Genomic DNA, 27,660 nt, shown 5'->3' on the forward strand with positions numbered 1-27,660 from the left:
ACAGCATCGTTGGCGCCGCAAATTAGACACACACATCTTTCGCCTACATTTGTGAAAAAAAACTCACCCTCCCATTCCTCATGAAAATAATATGTTTTTTTCCTTTTTTTGGACTGTGCGCTGTCTTTACTCATGTTTAAAACAAAGCTATTGACGCATAAGCGTGATGACGTTGTTGAGTTAAACTTTGACGTGATACGTAATTTTTTTTAAATGTTGGTTGAAATTTTAAAGTTAATAATAAAACCTTAAATAATAAAACAATAAAAGATAAATTATATAAAATTCAAAAAATAATAAGAATACATTTGCATTGGAGGGGCGGGACGCCTTATGTTAGCTGATTTTGATTGGATGTAATGTATGTCTTGGACAGCTACTACCAATCAAGCCGCGAGCTACCGGTAGCTCGCGAGCGACGTGTTGGAGACCCCTGATTTAAGGAGTGCTATTCTTGGTCTTGACTCGGTCTCACTGTGCCTTGGTTTTATGTTGTCTCGAAACACTCTGGTCTTGATGTTGTCTTGGTTTCAGTTAAGGTGGTCTTGACCACAACACCAGCGGACACTATCAACCAAAACAATTTACAGTGCATTCAAGCTACAAATTATTATTACTTGTGTACCTTGGGAATTGGCTCTACCAATTGAGCTAAAGGAGCACGTATTATGCATTTCCCATATCATTATTAACCGTACCTTTCTGTCAACTAAACATTTTCGCATGAAAATGTTCTCATTAATTTCTCATAAAAGTTTTTCTTGTTGAATTAACCAACAAATTACAAGATCAAATCATTTTTATTTTGACCGAAAGACCACAGGCAAACACTGGCCCGTAGGCCTACATGTATGGTTACAGTACACAGAAGGTGAATAAATCTTACTGCTATCATTTCCCTTTTACAAACAAAGAGCGACTGCAGCAAACATTGCGTCAACGCCGTGGATCACATGTTTGATATTAAACCCCATTGATAAGCAAGAGTATTTATAGGTGCAAGGTCTGTGCGCGTGGCAATGAATACAAGGACTGCAAACCATGTTACAGTGTAGTGAGAAAGGCTTTAATATCCCCGTTTTCCCTTCCTTAACTATCCTAATCCAATTCCGAAGCACTGACTTTCCGGCTCCTCCTGACTAATGGAGTGTCAGATCACACTTCCAGCGGCTAAAAATACACATATTCAGCCCACCCTGTGACGAGGAGAACAATCTAATTCACTTTGATTGTCTTGAGGTGCGATCCTTCATCCTTCTCAGGCCACGGTAGCTCTGGTTTGATGCGGCAGGCGTCTGGGTGGCTGGGATGCCCGCTGTTTTTGAACGCTGCTGTGAGAGAACTCAAGAGGAATCGGACCTTAAACACAAAGAATAATTGATGAGTTCTGAATGAACACTGCGCTTTTATGTGGGATTTTGTGTGTGATCATTTTATGTCTTGCTGTGGTCCAGTAATGTGTTTGCACATTTATTCATTCGGCAGATGCTTTTATCCAAAGCGACTTACAAATGAGAGAACATTTTGTCAAAGAGCTAAACATTAATCGTAATTTATCAAGTCATATAGGTAAACTAAAGTGCATAGCTATTTTTATGATGTATTTAGAGAGAGTTTAAAGAGAGTATAAAAACAAAAACTGATTCATGATCTAGTTTATGTAAAGTACCACAGTTTGAGAATAATAAGTTGCTGACCAATGCTGAAGCTGACATACTGTATATATTTTGTAATTTCCTCTTGTTTATTGTTATTAGAAGCTCTTTTAAATTATTGAACTTTATCAATCCGACCCAAGGAGCAATATATTATTACACTACACTAAACTAATAGATGGCTTAAAACTGCAATGGTCCTCCTGGGTGGTTTTTCATAATTTTTTATTGTGTAAATACATTTTTATCAGCAAGTACATTCCAAGTGGTCAAACAAGTGGAGGTTTCAATGGTTGAACGAAGTTCAGCTAGTGTTGTTAAGCTAGTTACATTTGCATTTATTCATGTAGCTGATTCCAAAGCTATACAAGAAAATCCAAGCTATACTGTAGAACAGTATCTAAACTGGTTCGTCTTTGCAACAGAGTAAAAAATTGACCTTTTTCATGTTTCTGCGTTTTACAGTGGTGGAAGTCGTCATAGTTGGGTAAACTTCTATAGCGGTGAATGGGAGACTACCAAAAATATATTTTTTTGCATTCTCATTTGCTCACATAGCAAAAGAAAGACTCAACGATAGTGTTTTTACTACTTTTAACAAAATGAAGAAAAAAAAAGAGAGTCTGTTAACGGCAGTCAAAAGAGAGAATGATGTCAAATTTACCGTCACTTCTATAGACGTCGTATAAAAAACACCCTCGCATTGACGTTAAAGGGATATTTCACAGGCAAAACAAAATTTCCCCATGTTTTACTCACCCTCAAGGCATCCTGATTGAATGTGACTTTCTTCTTTAAGAATAATGCAGTCAAAGTTATAATACCACACATCATTTTGATGTGAAGCTCCAAAAAGTGCATCCATCGATCAAAGAACTGCTCGACCAGGCTCTGTGGTCTTAACAAAGGTCTTCTGAATCGATGCGTTTGTTTAAGAGAAATATCAGAAGACCTTTGTGAAGAAAACAGAGTCGTGTCGAACCGTTCTTTGATCAATGGATGCACTTTTTGGAGCTTCAAAAAGTCGACGCCCATTCACTCCCGATGCTGATAGCCATTGCACGTGTCATCACAGGCTTGTGAAAAAGGTCCATTACAGCTGGTTGAGATCATTCTCAGAACTGTTGATGGTTTGATGTTTTTGCATTCACAGTGATGTGCGTGTGTTCATGTGTCAGTGGGGATTCCATGTTGAAATATGATGATTACCAGTTCTTTCCAAATGGATTGATCCCTCCTATATGCTCACACAGCAAATGTGTGTGGTAAAAGTGGATTGTAATGTAAGTGTCAATATGTTTCTCATGCGGTCTTTGATCCCCATGATCCTAGTCACCACCGCACTTTTTCTTTCATTCTCAGGTTGCTGTAAAGTGCCCCATTAGGACCAGACATAAACATTTCAATCTGACCATGCAAACAAAATGGCATTTTCAAATGATATTACTAAGCTACTTTAAGCTACTTAAGTACTTAATGTGCAGTGGATAGGATAAGAGAAATTATTTTACTCATAACATGCCAATAGGATTTCTTTAAGCGTAAATATACTGTACAACCATGTTTGCTGTTTTTATCATAAGGGACATCATTTTTTAAAATAGTGCATGACAATAAAGTGATGTGATGTCATTTGCTTTTTTATGGTAACTCAAACTACACATTCTTCAGTTTGACTAAATGTAATTGAATAGAGAAGAATTTAATTGAATGGAGGACACGACACAATTTTCTTCAGAAATATGTTGGAGGAATAGCAGTATATGAGCTACTGTGCACGTTATTCGTCTGTTTTCATAAAGATGAATAAAGTCTCATTGCATTATTAACATCCATGTAAATGTGATTTGGTGGGCTGTGACCTTAATTGAATGGGAGGAGTTTCAAATGAAATTTAGTGTAAAGCCCTCTGCCCCTCCCTTGCTGTCTCTTCAGCATGCTTATTCACACACAAACATAGACACACACACATATTCACCCACAATCTCACACTTTCACGCTCTCACATATCAGTACAGAATGATCCATAAGGAGTCTCAGTCTTCAGACCACCTTACAGCAGCTTCACGCAGAGGGGTAAGCCAACACTCCTTTAAACTTTAGTGCATGAATGTAACCCCATTGAACAATGGTGCTTACAAATATGGCCACATGCATGAATGTTTGATGCATTTAGTATTTTATTTTAGCTCTGAGTCAAAGTTGAATTTGTGGAAATGATGGATTTTTAATAATTGATTTAATAATTGATTACTGCGTAATTGTATTTATTTGTAAGTGTAATTATTATCTTATTAGATTGGTATAAAAGGTTTGCCCTCTAGACTGTATTACAGTATTAAGCATTTGATCCATTTTTGTTGAACATGGTTGGTTATCTGCCAATCAATTATTGCGAAGGCTAAAGGCATATTAGTTAGAAAAACAACTGCGTGAAGGCGTCACTTTATGACAGCACAGAAACTGGATTAGACTGACATGGAATGATTAGAGAAACTAACCACAGACATCCCATAGTCTAAGATCAAATTGAAAAACAAAACTGTAATACCTGTTGGGGTATTACATGATGTTTCCAGGCTGAAATCCACATATAATTAAGTAAGGTTCATGAATGGGTTTGTAACGGACACATTTTTACTGGAGTTTGGAGGTAAATATTCCACGAATTACAGTGGGTTTGGCAGTGTATTAAACCTTCCCAAGATAACATTTAGAAACCTTCTAAATAATGCAAAGGCGACAGATGTGTCTGTACATGTCAGTTTACCTGTTTGGTTTTTCTTTTAAACAAGCGCTGAGAATGAGGGCATTTTAAAATAGAATATATAATCCTCAGATTAATGTATTGGTTTCTGAGTTTAAAGCACCAATATATGTACATTAGAGATAAAAAAAAGTTGTTTGTGAAACTTTAAATTGAGGTTTGGAGTGAGTCTGATTTGATTGGTTTCATGTTTTTTGTTTATAGGTGATGATGTCAAAAGTGGCAATAGCTTTGGTCGCTTTCTTTCTGCTGGCCAGTGTAGCGGTCATCATTAGTATAGCAGTTGTACAAACTCATAAGAAGACTCGCCTCTCCCCTGGACTGAAGGTAACATTATTTGTACAATTTATGCACATTATTGATTGCACAATATGCACAATTATTGAATAGATTTTCCCAGATATGTATATTCTTTGCAATTCTATATTTTCCACATAAACATGATTTGCCCTAGAAATGACTCCCCAATGTGGTTTCGGGTACGGTTCACTGCCTGTCCCTATACATCTCGAAAACCCCCAGATACTTAAAGCGGGTTGATGGGTCACATGTTCGTTTGACAATTTTTTAAACAAGGGATTTTTCATATTTGAGTCCAGGCTCTATTCCTAATTTTGGATTTCCATTTGGATTTTCTTATGTAACTTAATGTGTTTTAAAACATTGACATAACAAAACAACATTTTGTTGTGTCATTGAGTTATTCAGCGATGAATGGCAAGTAAAATGTGGAACATGACTATGCGTGACTTTGCTTTCTCATACTGCTGCTTACGTGACCATATTTCTTTAGATCAAAACAAACACAGTTTTTTAACAGTTAATCTGTTTTTCTCTTTATCCTGAAAGGATCTCAAATGATAATCACCATTGATGAAATTATTTATTACACTATAATGCTGTATCTTTCTCCAGGAAGCCACTCCTAAAATCTTAAGATACCTGATCCGTTTGATGACTCATAAAGTCAATCCTCCATCATTTTCCCAAAGGAAGAATGGTTTATTTTGCTTGTTTCAAAAGAGCTTCGGGCAGCTATACAAGTCTGTTCTTGAGTGCATCTGTCAATAATGTCCCACACCATGACAAAATGCTATTCACTATAATGTATCTTGCAGCCGCAGTATTTAATGAACAAGCTCTTTATTACTTTGTGATACCCAGCGTTTTACCAGAATCTTTCTTTGAAGAGTAAATAATGTTCATCTTTGCTTGATTCTCTGCAGTATGGTATTGTATTGGATGCAGGCTCCTCCAGGACTACTATATATCTCTATGAGTGGCCCGCTGAGAAAGAAAACAACACTGGAGTTGTGACCCAGACAATGAAGTGTCAGGTTGAAGGTACAAATCTATTAGCTTAAAACTCATATTCGGACATGGCAGCCCAAAGATATTGGTGGCACCTTTCAATGAATATCATTTTATGACTTTACAGTCTCGTTTTTTTTTTTTTTCAAATATTAGAGAAACAAACCTGCTATAATCCCTATTAGATATGTTACATTAATGCAATAAGCCCAAACAAGTCCTGGTGTACTTCTGGTGATTTTATCTACACATGCACACACACGCCACACATGAAGGACCAAAACTAACCGTTTTAAATTTAATCTAACATTAAAATATCTCAGCACGAAAAGTAGCTAGTTGTAAAAACATCATGTCTGTATCCCCCCGCACCAGAAATAAATTGTGATTTGACTTTTTCCACCTCAGAGACCTTGATCATCTTAACTGTATCTGTATCTAACAATGTCATTATTTTGACATAATCTGGTAAATTAAAAAAAAAAAAAGACATTTGAACCTATTTTTAGTCGTATGATTATTTTAGTTGCCAAAAATGTTCTACCTAGCCATGTTCTGCATTTGTTTGGAATTCTGTTATTCTGTCTTGATGCTCCCTTTTACAAATTTTTTTTACAAACATTTCATAAAATAATGACCGACAAAAATAGCACCATTTGCATTACCATGGCAAGAAGATTTTTTTTAATAAAATAATGATATATAAATGTATATCCATGTATATGTGTATAATTTAATCATGTCTTTTGAAGGTCCTGGAATTTCAGATCTACGTGTAGACTCTGCTAAGGACAAGACGACGTGGGAAAGTTTTAATTTTTGCATGTCGGAGATAACCAAGGCCATTCCAGCCAAACAGCACAGTCAGACGCCTGTGTTCCTCGGAGCAACAGCAGGAATGAGACTTCTACAGTAAGAGTGACTTCATCATCATCTGTTCCTCGTGGTCACTGTATAAATATATTACTTTTAAAAATGAATGGGGAAGCCATTAACTATAACATTAAGAGATTTAACAGCATTATATGAGAGTTAAATGATTAAAAATTATATTGCATTAGATAAAAAACTATGACCCCCAAGCATACTGGCAGCATACCATTTAGAAGTATAGGGTCATTTAAGTTTAGGAGCATTTAAATATTATGAAGTGTTTCTCTTGATCATACAAACCTAACCCATTGCTTGAATGCTATACTGAAATTAGTTTTGAAGACCGGAATAAAATAAAATAAATAATTTATAAATAATAGTGCAAACATGTTAGTTTCCAAAAAAACGTAAAAAATGCATTTAAAAAATAATTATTCTATATTGTAGAAAAAAATATTAATAAGTGAGAAACACTCTTAAAATGAAGGTGCTTCACAATGCCATAGATTAAGAACCTTTTTTGTCTAAATGCTTCCATAAGTAATGGATAATCCACTGCTAGCCATGCATTAAAGGATTTTAATGCACGACGTGGAGCCCAAGAACCACCCGACGTGAAGTTAGTTTCGTCAGTTATTTTCAAACATTGATCAAACTGACTGGAACTGTGCATTAAATGGTTTTAATGCACACCTTCCAGCCAATCAGAATCAAGTATTCAACAGACCATGGTATAAAGAACCTTTAACATCCAAAGAAACTTTCTGTTTTACAAAAGGTTCTTTGTGGCAAAAAGGGGTTCTTCAGATTATAAAAAGGTAAGAACGAAATGGTTATATAAAGAATCTTTGACCAAATGGTTCTTTTGTGGAACCAAAAATGGTTCTTCTATGGCATCACTGTGAAAAACCCTTTTAAGCACCTTTATTTTTAAGAGTAAAGTGACTTGCGAACAGTAGTGTAAGTGTACTTTTTTTTTACAAAGACAAAAAAATCCAGAAAGGTCCAACACTATCCTGAGAGACATGCGAAACTACCTCATGGGTTATCCTTTCAACTTCCGTAATGCTTCCATCATGTCCGGGCTGGAAGAGGGTCTTTACGGCTGGATCACTGTCAACTACCTGATGGGTAATTTTCTCGAGGTCAGTTCTCTAACTGCTTCACCAGCTTTTGCTATTTTATTACTCACAGTGATCGAGATTCTGAGATCTCTCATATTTTTTAATCAGAGCTTGAACTATTCTTACCAGTGACGTGTGGTCAGGGGAGGCAGGGGAGGCAGAGCCTCACCTGTCATCATGTAAAAAAACTAATAATGATAACATAAAATAAAATAAAATTGAATAAATGAAACCTGTTTTGTGCTATAAATTCCAATAATTTGATCATTTCTATAGTCAAAATCGCTGAATTTGCACATTTCCTGCTCAGATAACGGGAGAAATGCACTGTGCGGCAGTGACGAGGCGAGCTTCACCTCGGACTGCACTATCACTCACACACTGGGTTGATGCGTGCAATTGGCGCGTTGCTGTCTCTCCGTATGTCGCCAATATAATGTTTGCAGGCACGTTTATTATACACCCTCACTTTCAACAGTCTGGCTAATATCTTTCATGAATGTGTGTGAGTGACATAATTAATCTTGTTAATTGGACATAAAACCACAATGAAAAGGCACAAGGTGAGGCAGACAGTTACCGTGCCGCAACTGAAGGGGGCAGATATGAGCCAAACAGTCAGGATGACTTTTACAACAAAGTGATTGTAAAGAGATTTTCGTGAAGAAGGATAGGCACATGGACTTCATTTATAAATAAAGGTAAGGCCATAAACGGGTTTCAATTGTAGACAAAATATAGGACCAGACCAAAAAAAACCAATTAATTATTTAAAAACTAAATTTTGACCTTAAATAGAAAGTTCTTTAGTTTTTCCTGTTATCCTTTTGTTGGACATACTGTCTGTATTAAAATGATTAAAGCATCAAAACGAAAAGCTTTTAAACAATTAAATATAAAAAAAATGTACTATTTCATTTGAATTGTAATGTACGATTATGAAATTAATTGTGAAATTGCAATGTGCAACAAATTTAGAACACATGAAGGGTGCAGAGCAAATGCGTGCTCTCGCCGCTATAAACATTCTTTCTTAGCCAAATTTATATGTTAGTGGGCACCTGAACGCACACCAACTCATGGGGACCCGTGTCACTGTGGGGACCAAAATTGAGGTCCCCACAGGCACAAAAGCTTATAAATTGTACAGAACAATAATTTTTGAAAATCTAAAAATGCAAAAAGTTTTCTACGATCTTTAGGTTTAGAGGTTGGGTTAGGGGTAGTGGATAAAATATACAGTTTGTACAGTATAAAAAACATTACGCCTATGGACTGTCTGTATGCTGATGAGATATAAAACATAATCAGTATTCAATGTGCATGCTGGCAATTGAATAGTGAATAAGCTCATATATTTGTAAATCTGACTCTGAAGGAGAAAGTGCCTCACCAGCCATGAACCCCACCGCACGTCACTGATTCTTACAGTTTTGTGGCAATATAAGATCTAAACCAGATTGTAGCTCAATGATGGAGCGTAATTGAAACATTAAAAATGTTAAACTTTAGTCTGTTTTATAGAAAACTCTATGGGATGCCTGGGTACATCCTCATGGAGCTAATACCGTTGGCTCGTTGGATTTGGGTGGAGCCTCCACCCAGATTGCCTTTGCCATACCCGATGATGCTGAAGGAGAAGACATTATCAAGGTTTCACTCTATGGCTATGAATACAACATCTACACACATAGTTTTCTCTGCTATGGGAGAAATGAAGCTGAGAAGAGAGCTTTGGCCAAACTTTCAAAGGTACATCACAATCATGTTTTCATATGTAATAATCTGTTCCTGCTTTATATTAACATTATTAACACATATTAACATTGAACTTCCCATTTGTTTCCACTGGTACCTTGAAATAAATACTGTACATAGGCTACATAAATAAATATAAATTATTATTAATGATGATAAAAATCATGCATGATTATTGTGTCTGTGCTTTGAAATAAAAAATTATAGCTTCTCCATCTCAATTTAATACCCTCTGTAATTATGTGGAGACAAAATGCTGTAAAGCTGTCTAAAAAAAACCATTACTGCTGATGCTGAGAGATGCATTTAACCCCTTTACTTATGCTTAATATTGCCCCAAACAAGCCATGTCAATGCTTTTACACGCAACATTGTCATCAGTTATTTAATGTAGGGTTGAAATGGAGGGATGGATTACATTAGGATTTTTTTATTTGCTTTTAGGTTAATGTCTGACAAGAAAATTGCTTACTGGATGTCTTTTCTGCTTCATAGTTTTTAAGTCAGCTAATTGCAGTAAAACTAATTTACAGTGATGTCTAGACTTGAGATGATCATTAACGGTGTCAAATTTTTGCACCAGCAGATATTGTGTGGCAAGGGGAAACTCTTATATTTCATCCAACCGTAATTGTTTAAAACTCTGCTGCATGCTGGATCATTAGCATCATTGCTTCTAACAGACGTCGCTCTTTTCAGGAATCCAGTAACTGGTCTAATGTAAAGAATCCGTGTTATCCTGCTGGCTACAACATCACTATGCTTGCAGAAGAGATTTTTGGCAGCGAGTGCACAAAGAACCAAATTACTTCGAAGTACACCCCCACACGACAAATCACTTTCTATGGACAGAGTAACCCAGAACAGTGCAAAGTCCTGGTTAGGAGCATCTTTGACCTGACGTCCTGCCAGGAAGGTGAAAACTGCTCTTTTGATGGAGTTTCTCAACCACAACTCGGTGGAGACTTCATGGTAGGTGCTATACTGTCTACCTAAATACTGTCTAATGTCTGAAAGGTTTGAGTCAAATTCTGGGGCGAACTTAAAGGTCCAGTTTGTAAAATTTAGCAGTAGGTTACAAATTGCCGCAGGTTACAAATTGCCGCTCACCCCTCCATTTCAAAGCACTACGGTGGCTGACACAGGACAAAGATGTCGTGACATTTTTGCTTCTTTGCTGAAGGAGATAACGTAAAAAAAAAACATGGCAAATTCCATGCAAGGGGACCTGCGGTGTATATAGATAGAAATAGCTCATTTTAAGGTAATTAAAACATAACACTTTATTGTGTAAGGTCTTTATACACCTCTGAAGACATAGTTATGTATACTATATTTCATTTTTGTCAAAAGATCCTCCTTAATATGACACATTGCACCCTTAATAATGGTAGCAGTAAGGCAGATCTATTACTTTACATTGACCATTGAATACTTTTTTAAATGATCTTTTTCACAAACTAATTTGTTATTGTGTTCAGGCTTATGCGGGGTTCTACTGGGCTGCCTTGTCGCTTAATGTGACAGGTTCAAAGAGTATGGAGACATTCAATGTCAACAGGATGGAGCTCTGCTCAAACAACTGGAAAACTGTGAGTGTCAACCATCTGTAACATGACATAAAGCGAAAACTTTATTGTGTTACATGTATGACGGATGTGTGAAAAACCAGGCATGTTTCCTTTTTTTCCCATTTAGCTAAAAGAAAAGCATGTGGACAAGGACATCCATGTGAAGTCCTTTTGCTTCTCAGCAAACTATGTGCACACTATCCTTGCAGACGGATACAAGTTCAACGCTGACAACTGGAAAAGTCTCAATTTTCAGAAAGAGGTACATCACTTTTTCCGTGTTACACATGAGATATTTATTGTCTATTAATTTTATTTTAAAAAAGAAATTGTTGAATGGGTTGTGTAACTTCATCGCATTTAATTTTAGCCAAGTAACGGTTCTTCTACTGGTAACCCAAAATAATACTGACTAGACATACTTTTGACTTGCTAGCTAATGTTATTTACTTGTTATTTCTTTTGCTTGTTATCAGAAATAATCTGCAGGGACTCTATTCTTTGCGGATATGAACCGGAAGTTAAGTTTGGGCTACAAAAGCGTGCATTAAGCGCGCAGAAACGTTTGTTTACGTTGTTGCTTTTAAACCTAATGTAACGTCTAACCAATTTAGGACCAGCTTTAACTGGCTCAAACCGGCTGCCATGCTTCAAAACATACCTCACCAGCATTTTTCAACAGCAAAATAGAAAGAAAATACTTTTTAATTAGAGAGCGAGAGTTAAAAAGAAAGTATTTCACAAGCAAGTTTTTTTTACTTGCATCTGAGTTATTTAGGGAGTAAACAGATTTATAAATAACTGCACAAATGGGAATCTGCCAGTTTACAATAAATTATCAACGTAACACATCTTATCAGGCTGTCATGAAATTCTATCTTACTGTAAATCAGTTTTGCCTGTAAAGACCGCTACAAACCCCTAGCGGCTCTCGGATTTGGGCTAAAGAATAAGATTTACAATCTCCAGTGCTTATGACTTGCTGTGTTTTATAGGTGAATAAGACCAGTATAGCCTGGTCCCTGGGCTACATGCTCGCACTTTCCAACATGATTCCAGCAGAAGGGAAAATCCTCAAGCTACCCATAGACAACGTTCTCTTCACTGGACTGCTTCTCGCGTTCTCGGCTCTGACCATTATCACCCTCACGTACCTTGTCATCGCACTGGCCCGCTACTGTTACTGAAGTTTGTGACCTGACCTCTGCTTCTTTACTGAGTTCTCGTCTGAAGGACTTGTCTCCGCATAGGCAGGTTTTGTAAGTCAGGTGAGATCCTGATGTGTTGCTGCAGATGAACCTGCTAGAGATGGATCTTTAATTTTGGAGCCCGAAGGCACTGTTTTGAAGGTCCAACAATGCCGAGGTTTAAAAAAATACCTGAATGTTATTCAGTGTGTTGGCTATTTAAAGAGATGTGCGTTATCTGTAATAAATGTAAAAAGAACCCAAACTTTAAGAGGGAGTGTACAGGTATTCAAGCCTTTGCTGTGAATTTAAATGAAAACTTCAGAGTGAACTGTTTTATCTTAGAAAAAAAATATCTAGAATGGTCGTGACGTTGTTTGTGTATTGTAATGTTTGTCTCACTGCACTGCATCATGCCTTCATATCTAATACAAATTGTATTTCTGCATGTGCTCTTCAGAACACGTTGTCTTTGGATGAAATCTGTCATTGTACTCTAAATAAATGTTATGGTTGATAATTGACAGTGTAGTGTAGTGTTAACTGTTGATTTTTCTCTTAAAGCTACAGCCGTCATACACAAACACAATAAATAAAAAATATCATATCATAAATGACCAGTAATCAGCTGAAATGTATTATTTAAGTGAACTTTGTGTGGCTACTTTTAGAGAAGAGCATTATTCACTGCCATTATAAGGACAAAAACCAGCACAACATCCGTGTTTTGCTTTTAAAAGAATAAAGAAAAGTTTTATTCTTTTTTTTAAAAGCATGTGAAACATTTAACTAAAGGCAGTTTCTATTCAGAATAAAGTACACTGTAAAAAATGTTTAAGCCTGCACAACAAAAAAACTTTTTCTTGTTCACTCAACGTTTTGGAATAGAAGTTGTACTGATTTAAAACAACCAATTGGAGATACAAAAAATAATTAATTGAGGTAATTTAGGATTATTAGTTTTCTTGAGAGGTTCAAAAATTATGTTTAAGTCATTAGTTGTCACAATATAGTCAAGTTTACTTAATGAACATCATAACAAAATATTTTTTGTTGGCTGAACATAAATAAAGAATATAGATTAGTTGTTTAAAAACACATATATTTGTCTTTTACTACAATTGTAGGTTACTTGTTTTCTGCCTCAAACAGACCAAAAATTTGATCAAATAACTGTTTGAACAGTTTGAGTTGAGTGCATTTATACGGGGTTTGGTGTTGTGTCATGCACTTACACCTCAACATTGAACACACAAACCTCAACCATGGTAAAAATCAAAAATCATCATTCATTAAACAACTCTAAACACAACAGATAACTAACAGTAACAACAAGATTAAAGCATGAAGCCAGCAAGAACTAAAACACTAATCTTTAAAAGAAAAACAAATAAGAAACACAACATGCTGCAGTGCATCTTGGGAACTTTCAAACTCTTGCTATATTGTTTGTTCAGAATACACTGTTTTGTAAGTGGGGCAAACTTTCTGACGCATTTTGGCCCAAAACATGAGAATCCAAATCCGGTCAACAAAATAATCTTTGTTAAAAACATGTTTAGGCTACTTTTGTTTAGTATATGCCAAACAATCATTTGACTCCTTTAACTAAAAATTCTATGTTCAATTTACTTATTTATCTTTGTAGGGAGAACATTTTGAAAGTTGGATTTTTTACAGTATTAGGCCTACATTGAAGTAACTCCATTTATTTACATTTATAGAGGTCTTTTTGAGTGAACTTGCAAAGAAGTTTTCACACAACTCATATTTTTAAGTTAATGAGGAAAATGTTTGGTTACAAAGAATGAAGTTCTGTGAACTTTTTCATGGACTTTTGCTCAACCAACACAACAAAATTAGTTGTTTGAACATTTTTTGAGTTGGGTTTTTTACAGTGTAATAATAGTAAGGTCAGGCACTGATGACCGATGCACAGGGCCAGGACATGTTCGTAATGGAAAATAAACGGTATGCCTTGTTTTGTTAGAAATTGATGTCTAAGAGGCTTCAACATCATTTTGTGTTAATGGCTGTGATAGCAAAAAAAAGAAAACTTGTTCATTACAACTTTTAGAGTTTAAGCCGTGTAGACTGCAATGTGATCATGTTGATGTTGCTAATAAACTTATGTGTACATGACCAATAAAATATTTAGGGTCAATTACTCATTCTTAATTGTTATTTTGTCTCATTTTAGAATAATAATTCATTTTTCATGAAAAAAATAACGTGTTAAAACTAACATAAACTAACATTTAAACATAAACTAAACGAACATTTAAACATGAATAATAAGTAGACACCCTTTGCCTAGAATTTGCAAAAGTTGCAATTTATCCACTAGCATCATACCCTGTGATGCTTTTGAAGGGGGTTATTATAGGCTCTTATTAGCTGCTTTATCTTTGTTTTGTTTTTTTGCTTTTTTAAACTATCAATTGTTTTGTAATGAAAGAAATGTATATGCAGACACATCTTTCCATATTACCAATTTCAAATATTTAGACATATGCTTTCATGTTAAAAGCTCTTTAAAATCGTAGAAGATGTAGGCTAGTCATGTGACCCAACTTGTGTGTATAGGCCTATACGTATAAATGAAAGGAATTGTAAAGTAGGCATATAATAAGTATAAAGATACATTGTGTGTTGAATAAGTGGTCTTCATACATCTAAAACCTAAACCATACATTTTAACATAAAAATGTAGGCTCCTACAAATTACCATTCTACCAGAAGAGGCCAGTATAGCCCTAAAATAGATCAAGATGAGTTAAATGATTTCCTGACAAATGTCAAATGTTGTTTGAAAACGTATGACTTTTATGTTTTGATTTTAATTCGCACAATTTCAAAGGATCCACATTCCCATTACTAATAGTCGTAGGCTAATAATCATAGGCTACAATTATTCTTACTGTAATAAATATTTAAGTCTTCTTCAAACAATAGAGACCTTCACTATTACTTCCCTATTTTTTTATTTATTAGTCAAACTTTCATATGATCAACGAAAGGTTAGTGAGCACATTTAGCCTATCCAGAATGACTACAGATATTTTCAACAGAATCAGAATCAAAAGTTTTTTTAATGAATTTCAAGGCATTTGTGTACAACATTAAACACCTTGTGTACATCTTTTAACCTGTTTCTTTTTTTGCTTTGTATTAATACAAAACTAATTTTGTAGGCTATTATAAATAGTGCGGCAAACTCTTCAGGCGCTCGAGCCCAGAACAATAAATCACCTCAGTATGTTTTTTTAAAGTCTCTTCTCATGTTACACAGCGCATTCCTCCTCAAACCCCAGCTCAAGTCCACCATCCTCCTGCAACGTGTTGCTGGAGATCAGACCTTTGTTCTCAGACTTTTTGAGACTTTGCATTGGAAACTGGAGAATAAACCAAAGTAACTCACTGAACAATGTGACTTTGTGTGCATCTCGTGTGTGCAGTGGTTCAGTTTAACTGGAGTCATATGCAGGAATAACAGTGTGTGTTTGGATGGGAGCACAGCAGGAATGAAGATGATGTGGCGCTAGTCTGATGCTGCGAGACGCATTTAAACTACAAACGGTGCTGTTTGTGATGGTAAGTGTCCTGTTGAGAAGGTTTTATTAGTGTAACTACTAGCTCAGACTAGATTGTAATTCACATGGAGTGTTTTCACTGAGTTTGCATTATGCTGTTTGAACCACGTATTAGGTTTTACATGATTGTTTTATTAGTTTTATAGTGTTCATTAAACACTACTGATGCGAAGTTGGGGTGGAAGTTTTCTTTAACTCACAATGCAAACTCGTATGATGTAATCAAATACTTTAAAATAAAATAATATTGCTGTTAGAATTTAAGTGCATGGATTTATATGACTGAATTCTGAATTCAGTGGGAGATCAAGAGTTTGCTTCACTGTTTGAACTCTTTGCAAGGTAAAGCAATAAAGCAAACTCTGTGTATTAAGATTAGAACTCTGATATGCACTTATGCCCTGCAGAAAGCACAAAACTATGAATTACACTGAACTGAACCGTCCAAGACTTGTCCAATGATGTGTAGGATTTTTCAGCATATAGAATTCTATGTAGCATTCAGTCCAGCTCCAGTCCTCCAGTCAGCAGAGACCCCAATAAAATAAATAAAAGAACTGCGTTCTGCCAGTGAAGGGTTGCTTACAGTTGTCATGCATTGTGTAATGTTTAGAAAAGTAATGGAAACCAAGTGTGCGGTCTCCATCAATTGGTTTAGCTTATTTTATTGACCCATTAAAAAAATCTTGGTAACACTTTACAATAAGGTTGTATTTGTTGACATTAGTACATGCATTAACTAACAATGAGCATTTCAGCATTTATTAATCCTTGGTGTTAGTTTATGTCAATACAGTTATTCATGCATGGTGCAGTATCTAATGTTAAGGTTTACGTTTCATTTTAAAAATGTATTAGTAGCCTAAATGGTGAAATACACATAAACTAAGATTAATAAATGATGTGTTGTTCATTTTTAGTTCATGTTAGCTATTGTTAACACATAGGCTGCAACCTTATTGTAAAGTGTGAGGTAAAATACTTTATTGGAAGCTAAAAGAATGAAATGTGTCTCAACTTTTGGTGTTTTAACCCGCTATTTTGAAAAAGAAAAAACCCTTCATCACACTTTGAGATTTTATTGTTTTTGTTGTGAATCACTTTGGCACTTTTCACACCAAACCTACCTATGACATTTGCTGTCAACGCTGTTTTTTGTTGTCTGTACAGTTGATCTGAATGTGGTCTCTATGCACTTTCAACCACGTAATGGTTTGTTGGCATGGATGTTACATCTAATTGATGGATTTAGGATTGTTGACACTATGATGTTAAACATCAAGAACCTGATTTTTTTGCAAAGAACCTGCATGGACAGACACAATCTTTTAAATTGTCAGTGTAAGATTATACAGTAAATGTAAAGATCATTTTCTATGCTCATTTTAACAGAGCGCTCTAGTAATGGTTATAGGTCCTGCTTCTGTGTCTATATCTTTGTTGCTCTGTGTGTGACAGCTGGCATGGCTTTTCAAAGAGATTGGAAAATCAAAACCAGGTGTGTACTTCAGTTACAGGACGTCTGGAGATATTTTGTGATCCTGGATAACTGTGCAGATCATACAATCCAAGTTTTTACATATTTATGGATTATAAACATAACCATGGGAATATGTTGAAAACATTTTTGGAAAATGCACTTAAGAACGCTGTCATCATGATTTCATTTTAAGGATGTTTTATGTACCAGATGAGTTTTGCAGGTTCAAAGCTGTGAGATTTATTATTCAAGCTGTAACATCTGCTAAGTGTGATTCATTGGTGAACATTTTGAATTCACTTGTAAGAAGGGAGCCATGTTTGAAAATACTTCATACTGCCATCTGCTCTAGAGAACCAGTTTGCCAGTTACTGCTTGGCTGACTCGTTCACTCCTGAGAGAGCATTTCCTACTGAAAGCAGTAAGTATTGTCCCAGATTCCCAAGCAAGCGTTAACAACATCAGACTTTATTTTTTGTAACATCTGTATATGTTCAGAATTTATTAAAGGTGCAATGTGGAAGATTAAAGATTGCGTATCACAGGCAGTTTCTGCCAATCTCATATTAATCTCGAGTGCCTATACAGTAGTATTGCATACGTCGTATCTTCGAAGAGTATTTAGTTTGATCAAATTTACAAAAGAGAGATGCAGCTGTACGATTATTTCCGGAAAAACACGAGCTGCCAGAGGTGGGACTAGTAGGGAGAGTCGGATGGAACTAAAGCACGAGCAAGCATCACATCATCACATGAATCTCTTCGTGTTTTGTCCATTATGAACGTACACGCCGATTGCCAACAAAACACAGATGTATGACTTAATTTGACTTAGTGCATGCAGTTCATGTCCGGCATCTTTTAGCACTGGGACTGCGCCATCTATCAGTTTCAGCTCATCTTGACGCAGCGCAGATAATCTTGATGGTAAGCGGGTCTCACTCGTCGTTGGCTCGTGGGCAGGCTCTTTCTTTCGCCTTGCCGTGCTTTTCCAGGAGAATGGCCAATAGAAGGAATAGGATCCCTTTGACGACACAGGGATCCAGAATTATAAAAAACTTTCCGAAACAAGTTGGAGTGCTGGGGGAGTGTATCAAGTACAGAAATACTATGAAACAAGTCCAAGTTGACCATGTTAAGCATGAGACGCCAGCACGTTTAACAGTGTAAAGAAGTCAGAATGCATGACATAGCATGCAACCTAATCTTTAAGGAGTATCTATTGACAGACATGTAATATGATATACATACCTATGTGTTCAGTAAGGGATAATGTACAGGCAGCCGATTGTTATCGCAGAAATAAGCCCCGACTGTGTATCACACTGAAGGGGCTTATTTCTTGATAACAGCCGGCTGCTTGTACGTTATCCCACTTATTACACGGCTACTTGCAACATGAGAAAAAAATTGACATGAAATGTGAATTTGAAATATCTTTTAGCTCACTTTTACAGAATGCAGACCTTCCGTGAGGAAAAGACGTTTATTTTCGGTATTAAAGTATAAGAAACGATGTTCAAATGTCACAAACATGCAATTTGGTTTAATCATTTGTAAATATAATGTCATATATGATATTAAAAGACATATTTATATTTAATTTTTCAAAAAATACTGTCAAAATGATTTGCTGCATCCGGGTTACTGTGTGTTATTAGTTTTGAGAGGTTGTTATCTGGGAATAACGAACCTGCAAATGTCTCGACTGCATTCCAACGAGCCATGTAATAAAAGGTTTATAAAGACCTTATGAAGCGTTATGTTTTTATTAACTTAGAATGAGCTATTTCTATCCACACACACCGTAGGTCCCCTTGCATGGAATATGCATGGAATGTTATTTCTACAGTAGCCCTAAACGGACAAACTGCTCTACAGAGCACTTTTTGTAAATACAGTATTTCCTTCGGCAAAGAACAGAACACATTTTATGATGTTTCTTTGTGTATTTTTTTATCAGTGCTTGTGTCACAAGAGTCTGTTATGCAGGTTATGCTGTGTCTGACTTCTGATTGTGTACGTTTGTGAATATAAATTACTGCAGCAGAATGTTGTGACACACACATAAAACAAGATGACACAGGTGTCAAAAGCATCTGAACCATAACAAAGACACACCACTGATGATACAGTGAGGAATAACAGACACAGCAGTATGCGGCTGATCCCTCCCAGTCTAAACCATTCGCCTTCTGCCTGCAATGGTAAATATCGCTGATCCTTCTATATGGATGAAGGGTATTGCTGACCTTTGCACAACGCAGAAAAGATCACACATCACACAAAGTTTTTTTGCCAGACATGTTATGAAACACATTATGCTGACATTGCCATTTTTGTTTAGTTTCAGGGGGCTGCAAAGTGTCTTTGTGACATTGTTGTGTAGGGTCTATTTTTTATATATAACAAAACTAACAAGATGCATCAATTCCTTCATAAATTCAACAAATAAATTGTCTATTTGTTATATGGTATGGTCCAGAACTATTTTAGAACTGTATTAAATACAAAGCATGATTTTGCTGTTCACACGTTCTTGACTCAGCGCAATGCTGTGAAACTTTTAAATACTGTAAATGCTTGATGTAATGCCGTTGTGCGGCTTTCATGAGGCAATACTCAGCATATCATGTTTTTATATGTTTTTTTAAAGGGGTCATATGACACGGCTAAAATGAATATTATCGTTTGTTTTAGATGTAATGCAATGTGTATACACGATATAAGGTTCAAAAACGCTGTATTTTCCACATACCGTGCATGTTTGTATCTCCTCTTTGCCCCGCCACTCTGAAACGTGCAGATTTTTTACAAAGCTCATCGCTCTGAAAAGCGAGGTGTGCTATGATTGGCCATTTAACCAGTGCGTAGTGATTGGTCGAATACTGCAATCGTGTGACGGAAATGTAATGCCTCTTACCATATTTGGAACATCAGGTTCCAAAGCAATTGTACTGACAGGTACGCCCATCTTACTTCCTTATACATTTGGGCGGTCTTAGTCAAATCATATCACGAACTGACGTAGATTTGTGGGGGTGTGGTTACACAAGGTGTTTCAGACAGGTCTGAGTGAGCATTCGTTTTTAGATAGAATTCATCTTTTGTTCAGACACTTTAATTTTTGCAATTTTGCGTGTCTAATACATGCATGGGCAACTTATAACACACCAAAGACACAGAAAAACACGTATTCGCACCATATGATCCCTTTAACATTTGTCTCTAATCAAAATACTTTTGACAATTCATTACAAAATAGTTGTTACTTTCACTCATTGAAATGCACCGATCACTTACCCACAATCCTTTGCTACATCAGTAGTGAAGGATCTCACTGCATCATATGGTATAAATTGACAGGCTGAGAAAGACAGACAGACACGCTGCAGCTGCTGGAGCCCAGAGCTGCCCAATTATATCTCAGAACTGAGCGAGTCTTTGTTCTTTGTTGTCATGAAAAGGAAATCATTCACATCTCTATTTCACCCATCATAAACAAACATTCAGCTGCTAGCAAATTCATTTGTTTTCTTTGTCTTTCTCTTGCGAGATAGATGTGGTCAAATAGTTTGGAATTTCTATACACTCTTGATTTTAAGTTAGAATAAATGTAATGAAGACTTGGCTCATTCAGAAAGTCATCCAGCCAGATGAGCTTTCTGGATGTTAGCTGTCAGCTTTCTCATGTATATACTGGACTGATGGCCATTCCAGAATGATAAGAATATGACAACAGCATGGGTTCAATATCTTTTTGGCATCATTTGTGACAACTTTTTATAATAGTCCTCCGGGTTCCTAAACATAAAAACTGTTTGCAATAATGTTGTAAAATACTCCTTGTTTTTTATATATGAAAAGTTCAGATACAAAGAGGACATATTAATTGCCATTAAAGTAAAATCACTCAACCTAAACATAGCAGCCTGATAAAACGCAAATTTTAGAAGATAATTTCAAATGGCACTTAGAGGCTTTTGCATCATATATACTGTATGTTTAGGTTTACTGTTCACAACTGTTAGTGAATAAACGTATGGCTATGTGTTACCGACATTTTGTATAGTTACCATATCCACTGGTTTTCTTATAACTATTATCACTAGCATTGAACCCAAAACATTCCTTTAACTCTGGTTTTCATCTTGTCATTTGTTTGAAATAGTGTTGAAAACAGCTTTCTCAGAGCGCTATTCACAATTTCCTTTTTTGGTGCATGATTTAGTGCACATTTTTCCTCTCTTGAATTAGCCAGAATTGTTAGTAATAACAATGAAAACGCAGCTGCACTTCCCCATCACCCAAGAACTGCTTGATAAATATAGCTTTCAGAGAGCAATCTCCCTCAAACGTCAACATTGTGTGGTTTAGAGTAACAATGAAAGCCTTATTTCGTCCTGCACTTGATTAGAATGTTCATTGCAGATGTAGGCAAAATAACGTAACTCAAATTTGATGTTCATTTTTTTCCAAACGTTTCAATATACATTCTAATAAAGCGTTTCATTGGCATTCCTGGTGTAGAGATTCATCCCTGCAGAGTTAAATGGATAGTTCACCCAAAAATGAAAATTCTGTCATCATTTACTCACCCTTAGACGAACCTGTATAAATGTCTTTGTTTTGTTGAACACACAGGAAGAAATTTGGAAGATTGTCAAATGTGATCAGATGTGCTAGATGGTTTGAGATAGACGGGGGGATGAATTAAACTGATGCTTTAAATACACTGAACAAAATTATAAATGCAACACTTTTGTTTTTGCCCCCATTTTTCATGAGCTGAACTCAAAGATCTAAGACTTTTTCTATGTACACAAAAGGCCTATTTCTCTCAAATATTGATCACAAATCTGTCTAAATAAGTGTTAGTGAGCACTTCTCCTTTGCCGAGATAAACCATCCACCTCACAGGTGTGGAATATCAAGATGCTGATTAGACAGCATGATTATTGCACAGGTGTGCCTTAGGCTGGCCACAATAAAAGGCCACTCTAAAATGTGGTTCACCGCAGCAAACCAAACAGAACTCTTCTGGAAAGTTTGTGTTTTCCGGTAAACACCCTCGAGCCACCATTGGTCCATGGCCATTACGTAATAGGTGGGTGTGTTATGTAGCGCCGCCTGGTCTGTGGGAAATAACACGTAATTTTATTTAGCTGAGGTGAAGTCAGATAAGATCTACATAAAAAAAAACGATAACATTTGAGCAGGGTGAATGCTTTTGAATGTCGCGTAGCAGAGGCTATAAACCCCGCCTCCAGAAACAAAGGGGTGTTGGATTGTTCGAAAACACTATACCGTCTCTCAACGTTTTCGAGTTTCGTTTTACCCCCAAACGCAGAACGAAAGCGCAATTTGCCTGGACTATGCCGAGCACTTAACACAGATTTAGACAGATTTGTGAACAATATTTGAGAGAAATAGGCCTTTTGTATACATAAAAAAAGTCATAGATCTTTGAGTTCAGCTCATGAAAAATGGGGGCAAAAACAAAAGTGTTGCGTTTATAATTTTGTTCAGTGTATATCCATACATTAACACCTTAGTGCTGTTAAACTTGCATTTAGAAATGTCATAATGTGGAATGTTTTGACTGCAGACAACATGTGTTTCGTCCAGTGATTGCTTGTACTTTTTTGGTGTTTTTATTTTCCACCATTTGTATCTCCAGTCACTGATTTACTGTATAAACAATATTTTATTAAAGCATAGTGCGCGATAAAAGACCTTCTTAAAAACTGTGTGACTGATTCCTCCTCATGTTCTTCAGTCTGTCTCTGTGTTTGCTGTGCTTGGATTGTTGCCTCATAACAGTGCAATGTCTTTACCATACGTGTTCGTGTTGTTTGTGTTTGTTTGCTTAACACACCATGATGTCAGTATGTTTACTTTTAGGAGGAACACAATCTTAACAGCTTAACACAAGGCAGATCATTTGCAAGGTTTGTCTAAACGACTGAGGCAACAACTTTCAAAGTGAAGTTCAACCTAAATTACCTTTTACTTTACCTACTGTACAACTCCTTTCTTTAACCATAAGAAATCATCAATATTATAAGAGGTGTATGTTTTGTAGATTTAGTAGTATTTGGTTTGGCAAATGCTCTGTGTCTGTAATATGGGTGAGAGACTGACTCCTAATCAGTGTTGGGTGTAACTAGTTACTAAGTAATTAGTTACTGTAATTTAATTACTTTTCCCTTGAAAAAGTAAAGTAAGGGATTACTCTTATTTTTTCTGTAATTTAATTACAGTTACTTTTGATGTAATTAAACTAAATACTTTGTGTAATATATGTGTGTGCAATAGTCTAATTATGTGTGTGCAATAGTCTAATTTTAAAATATGTGCTTTAATGTATAATTCTCACATTTGTAATACTTTGGTCAGTTAATAATACTACTTTATATAGTTTAATATTATTTATTTGAATGAATTAAAAGAGCCCTTTCATGCCTATCCTTGAATCACTTAACTAATCAAGGTTGATATAGGATATAGAAAGTAATAAGTAACTAAATACTTTTTGGAGAGAGTAATTTGTACAGTAATCTAATTACACTATTGAATATGTAATTAGTAACTAGTAATTAATTACTTTTTGAGAGTAACTTACCCAACACTGCTCCTAATAGATTGTTTAGATAAAGTGAATTGCTCAGGGGTTTGGGATCTGACTCGATGCTAATACATTGTGTTAGCTTTCAGGATTTACGATATAAAGCTAAACTGTTTGCTTCTTTAAAGTCAATGTCAAATATGTTTGTGAATGTGTGTGAGTACCAGAGCCGGCCCTCCCTATGAGCGAACTAAGCGGCTGCTTAGGGCCTCGTCGCCACTAGGGGTCCCCCAAGAGCACATGAAAATACAGCTTTTTTGTGATCTATTCACGACACACATCCATTTTTTCACGTAGGGCGTACCCACTATGTTTTCTGTGGTGACTGTCAACATTTGTGAAATTAATGACTAAACGCAACATTGCAATATCAAAATAAGTGAGGTCGCCAATCAAATGAAAGGAGGTGGGAGTTACTGGTTAGAGCTGAGCAGTGACCAATCAAATTAAAGAAGACGGAGCTACTGTCACGTCTTTTGCTGTTCAGAAAGACGCTTCAGTTTTAAAGTTGAAAGAGTGCTGTGCAACACACAACATACTGTAAGTGACTAAAAAACATTCAATAGTTGACACCTGTTTAGTGTTTAACGATACAAATGTTGAACATTCGACAGTATTCACTGACACAAATGAAATAATGCTGATTTAGACGAAAAATACGTAATTTACATGATTCATGTCATTTATAATTATCTGTCAATTCAGCGTTTTATTTGGGATAAGGTTAAGAATACTTGTGTACATATTGGAAATTAATGTAGGCTAATGCTTATCTACTAAACACGCTAAAAAAAACACTAAAAATAAATATTCATTCATCCTCAAGGGCTGTGTGGCTTTAAAAAGGTGTTTATAGGTTGTGGTTAAAATAAAATAAAATTATTTTTATAATAAAATCTTTGCAAATAGTTAAATGCATTGAACAATAAATTCCACAACCTTTGTATGGTCTTAGCTCAAAATTTATAGGGACAGCTCACCTAAAATTGGAATTAATAAAATTATCAATTGTTTTGACAATCACAATACACTTGTAATGCAAGGTTTATGTGTTTTTGTTTTTATGACATTCCTACATCCCAAACACAGCTACAACTAATATAATTGGGTGCATGCAAATAGTCAAACATTGAGTCGATTGTATTGGGGGCACAGGGGGGCCCCTAAATAAAATTCTGCTTAGGGCCCCGTAAAGGCTTGGGCCGGCCCTGGTGAGTACATATCTACAGATTGGTAGAAATGCTGCTTGTAATTAAAAAGAAAAACTCTTTCTCTTGAGGCATACAGTACAATACGGTGTAACCAAATTATCTAGTTAACAGAACTCACTTTCTCTCTAAATAGACCTCCATAGCCCATTTGCCTGAACAACTGCAATGGAAACATGGCAACAACTTACACACTGAACCTAGCAACAATAACAAATAATCACAAGACATGTATGTCAGACATACTTATCATGCATCCTTTTTAGTATAGATCAAGCAGGTCCTAACCTGTTGCGAGTCATATTTTAGCTCTGCAGCTGCACTTTTGAGATTCTCAGCTTGGAGAAACTGCACGCAAGACATTCTTTGACCTGAAGCATAATGAAAGCCTTTCACAGGTGCTGTCTACAAAGTCATAAAAATGTCAGCCAGGAGGGAGAGATCTCACAGTATTGACAAATTTTTCTCCCGTTCAACACACAGGTAGTGAATAATATTATTATAAATAATAAATTGCAAGCACATTCATATATTATTGTTGTTTAATGTATGAAGAGACATACATGCTTGGGAAACTAAAGAGAAAGTAAACAAAATAAGCTATGTTTTGTCAAAGTAACAAAGCATACCCTTTAAAAAATGCTGGGCTATTTTCAACCCAGTGTTGGGTCAAATCCAACGGTTGTGTTAAATTAACCCAGAAAATGATTATTTTTTACCCCAAAATAGTTTAAAACATTTTGGGTTAAAACAAGTGTATTGATGTACACCCTGGTAAAATCCTTTCGAATGAGATGTTTTCATATGTCAACAGTCTTTTCAAGCTATACTTGTAGTTGTGTGTAGCATTTCAAGATGATTGGTACCTCTTCTAACCCCAAATGACAGACTTTACCCATTTTAGCATAGTTCATGGCCGGGGCAGGAAAATGAGAATGGAACTTAAAACAGGTTAAATACAGCAATTTCCTCCAGATGATGTTTACTTATTCACATATTTTTAGTAAATTCAAGATCTAGTGGGTACAAATAAGTGGGTTGCAAATCACTTCAAAAGCAAACATAAAAACATTTTTTGTACAGAGAAAATGAAGCCTATTTTTAAGAGTATTTCTTTAACCAGATGCATGTGAATTTTTATTGCCTTGTGACACTGTGAAATTAAGTACAGTATATTCTTACAGTCATTAAACGTATTCTTACACCTCCTTTCCCTCTTTCTCATTACTGTAATGTGCTTTTGGATTTTGAAGTTATGCTTTTGTTTTTTAAAACAAATTGCCATTATTTTTTATTTTATTTTTAGATACATATGTATATGTATCTTTACTTTATTTCATATTACTTTTATATCGTTACTTATTCTATGTGTGTTCAACGTGTTTTTTTCTTGTACAGCTGTTTTCATACAATGTCATTTGTAAAAAGCACTATAGAAATATATTTGATTTTCATCAAAAAATATATCATTTATCATTTTAATTAAAGTGGTTACATCAAGTACACATACTAATTAAATAATTATATATTATTGACGTGTCAATAATATATTTTCACATTGAATTATGATTTTAGGGACACTGTGCTTAATTTTCTAAAAAAAAAGTAATGGTACTTTAAATTGTACTTAACCAACGAAATAATCTAAATAACCAGTCATTTTCTTTATATCGCTCTTTTTAATATCAGGTGAAATATAGCGCTGACATGTTCTTGACAGATTTTGTGAGATTTACCAATGTTTTGTATGATGTTAAGTAATGTATAACCGTACAACAAAGACTTTTACTCAGCCGATAGAAGCGAGCTGATGTTAAATTCTCTGTAAAACTCACAGCTGTGAAAGATCTCATCTACATTCCACTTTGATGCTGTGTAAGAGTCATAATGGAAAGGATGCATATGGAAAATCTCAAGCCTCCGGGCCTAATGTAAATCTTTACCACATATGGAAAACAGTGAGACTAATCTCAAGCATGTTTAACATCACAACCTCCGATTGGAATTTCCTCAAGTAAATAATTTAGACGTTTCACCTGCATTTTTTTCTCTTTGTGATATACATGTGTTCGTGTGGATGTATGTTTTGTATGATTTTCTGGACCGTGAGTGTCCTTAGTAAAGAACGTTTTGATACGACTTGCTTGCGGTTGTAATTGTACTCTGCTCTGCGTTTGACAGGCTTCAAGACTGTGGATAAAACTCACACTGAAACGCTGTTCTGTGGTGGCCTTCCTGTCTCTCTTCACTCTGTCAGTGGTGATGATATACACCCTTCCTCCCTTCCCATCTGACAGGAGCGAGGTGCACCCACTGGGCCCCCGCAATAACAAACCCAGCAGGCCGGTGGGGAGGCGTTCTCTGACACCTCATCTTCCATTACACAGCAGAACCAGGAGTAACCCTGAAGTGAAGGATTCCACCAAACATCTCCTGATGGTCAACCATCAGCAACTATCATTTTCTTCTGGGAAAACAGCAGAGGAAATTGTGTATCTATCAACC

At 35.8% G+C, this 27,660-nt stretch overlaps 2 protein-coding genes across 2 annotated transcripts in view; both read left to right on the forward strand.

The window, feature by feature from the left end:
* Positions 1-3,378: 3,378 nt before the first annotated feature.
* Positions 3,379-14,380, forward strand: entpd3 (ectonucleoside triphosphate diphosphohydrolase 3). The gene is made up of 10 exons (XM_057340284.1): positions 3,379-3,731; positions 4,627-4,749; positions 5,649-5,766; positions 6,486-6,645; positions 7,592-7,751; positions 9,255-9,482; positions 10,188-10,460; positions 10,970-11,080; positions 11,187-11,321; positions 12,055-14,380. The coding sequence occupies exons 1-10, from the start codon at positions 3,543-3,545 to the stop codon at positions 12,244-12,246; spliced, it is 1,689 nt and encodes a 562-aa protein (XP_057196267.1). The 5' UTR covers positions 3,379-3,542; the 3' UTR covers positions 12,247-14,380.
* A 1,218-nt stretch (positions 14,381-15,598) lies between these two features.
* Positions 15,599-27,660, forward strand: part of gask1a (golgi associated kinase 1A) — a 25,680-nt gene continuing 13,618 nt past the window's right edge. The window contains exons 1-2 of the mRNA XM_057340377.1: positions 15,599-15,840; positions 27,337-27,660. The exon at positions 27,337-27,660 is cut by the window's right edge and continues 981 nt beyond it. Of these exons, the coding sequence (XP_057196360.1) occupies positions 15,796-15,840; positions 27,337-27,660 (369 nt within the window). The 5' untranslated portion in view covers positions 15,599-15,795. The remainder of the gene's footprint in view (positions 15,841-27,336) is intronic.

Source organism: Triplophysa rosa, linkage group LG8 (genome assembly GCF_024868665.1).
Source record: "Triplophysa rosa linkage group LG8, Trosa_1v2, whole genome shotgun sequence".
NCBI lineage: Eukaryota > Metazoa > Chordata > Actinopteri > Cypriniformes > Nemacheilidae > Triplophysa > Triplophysa rosa.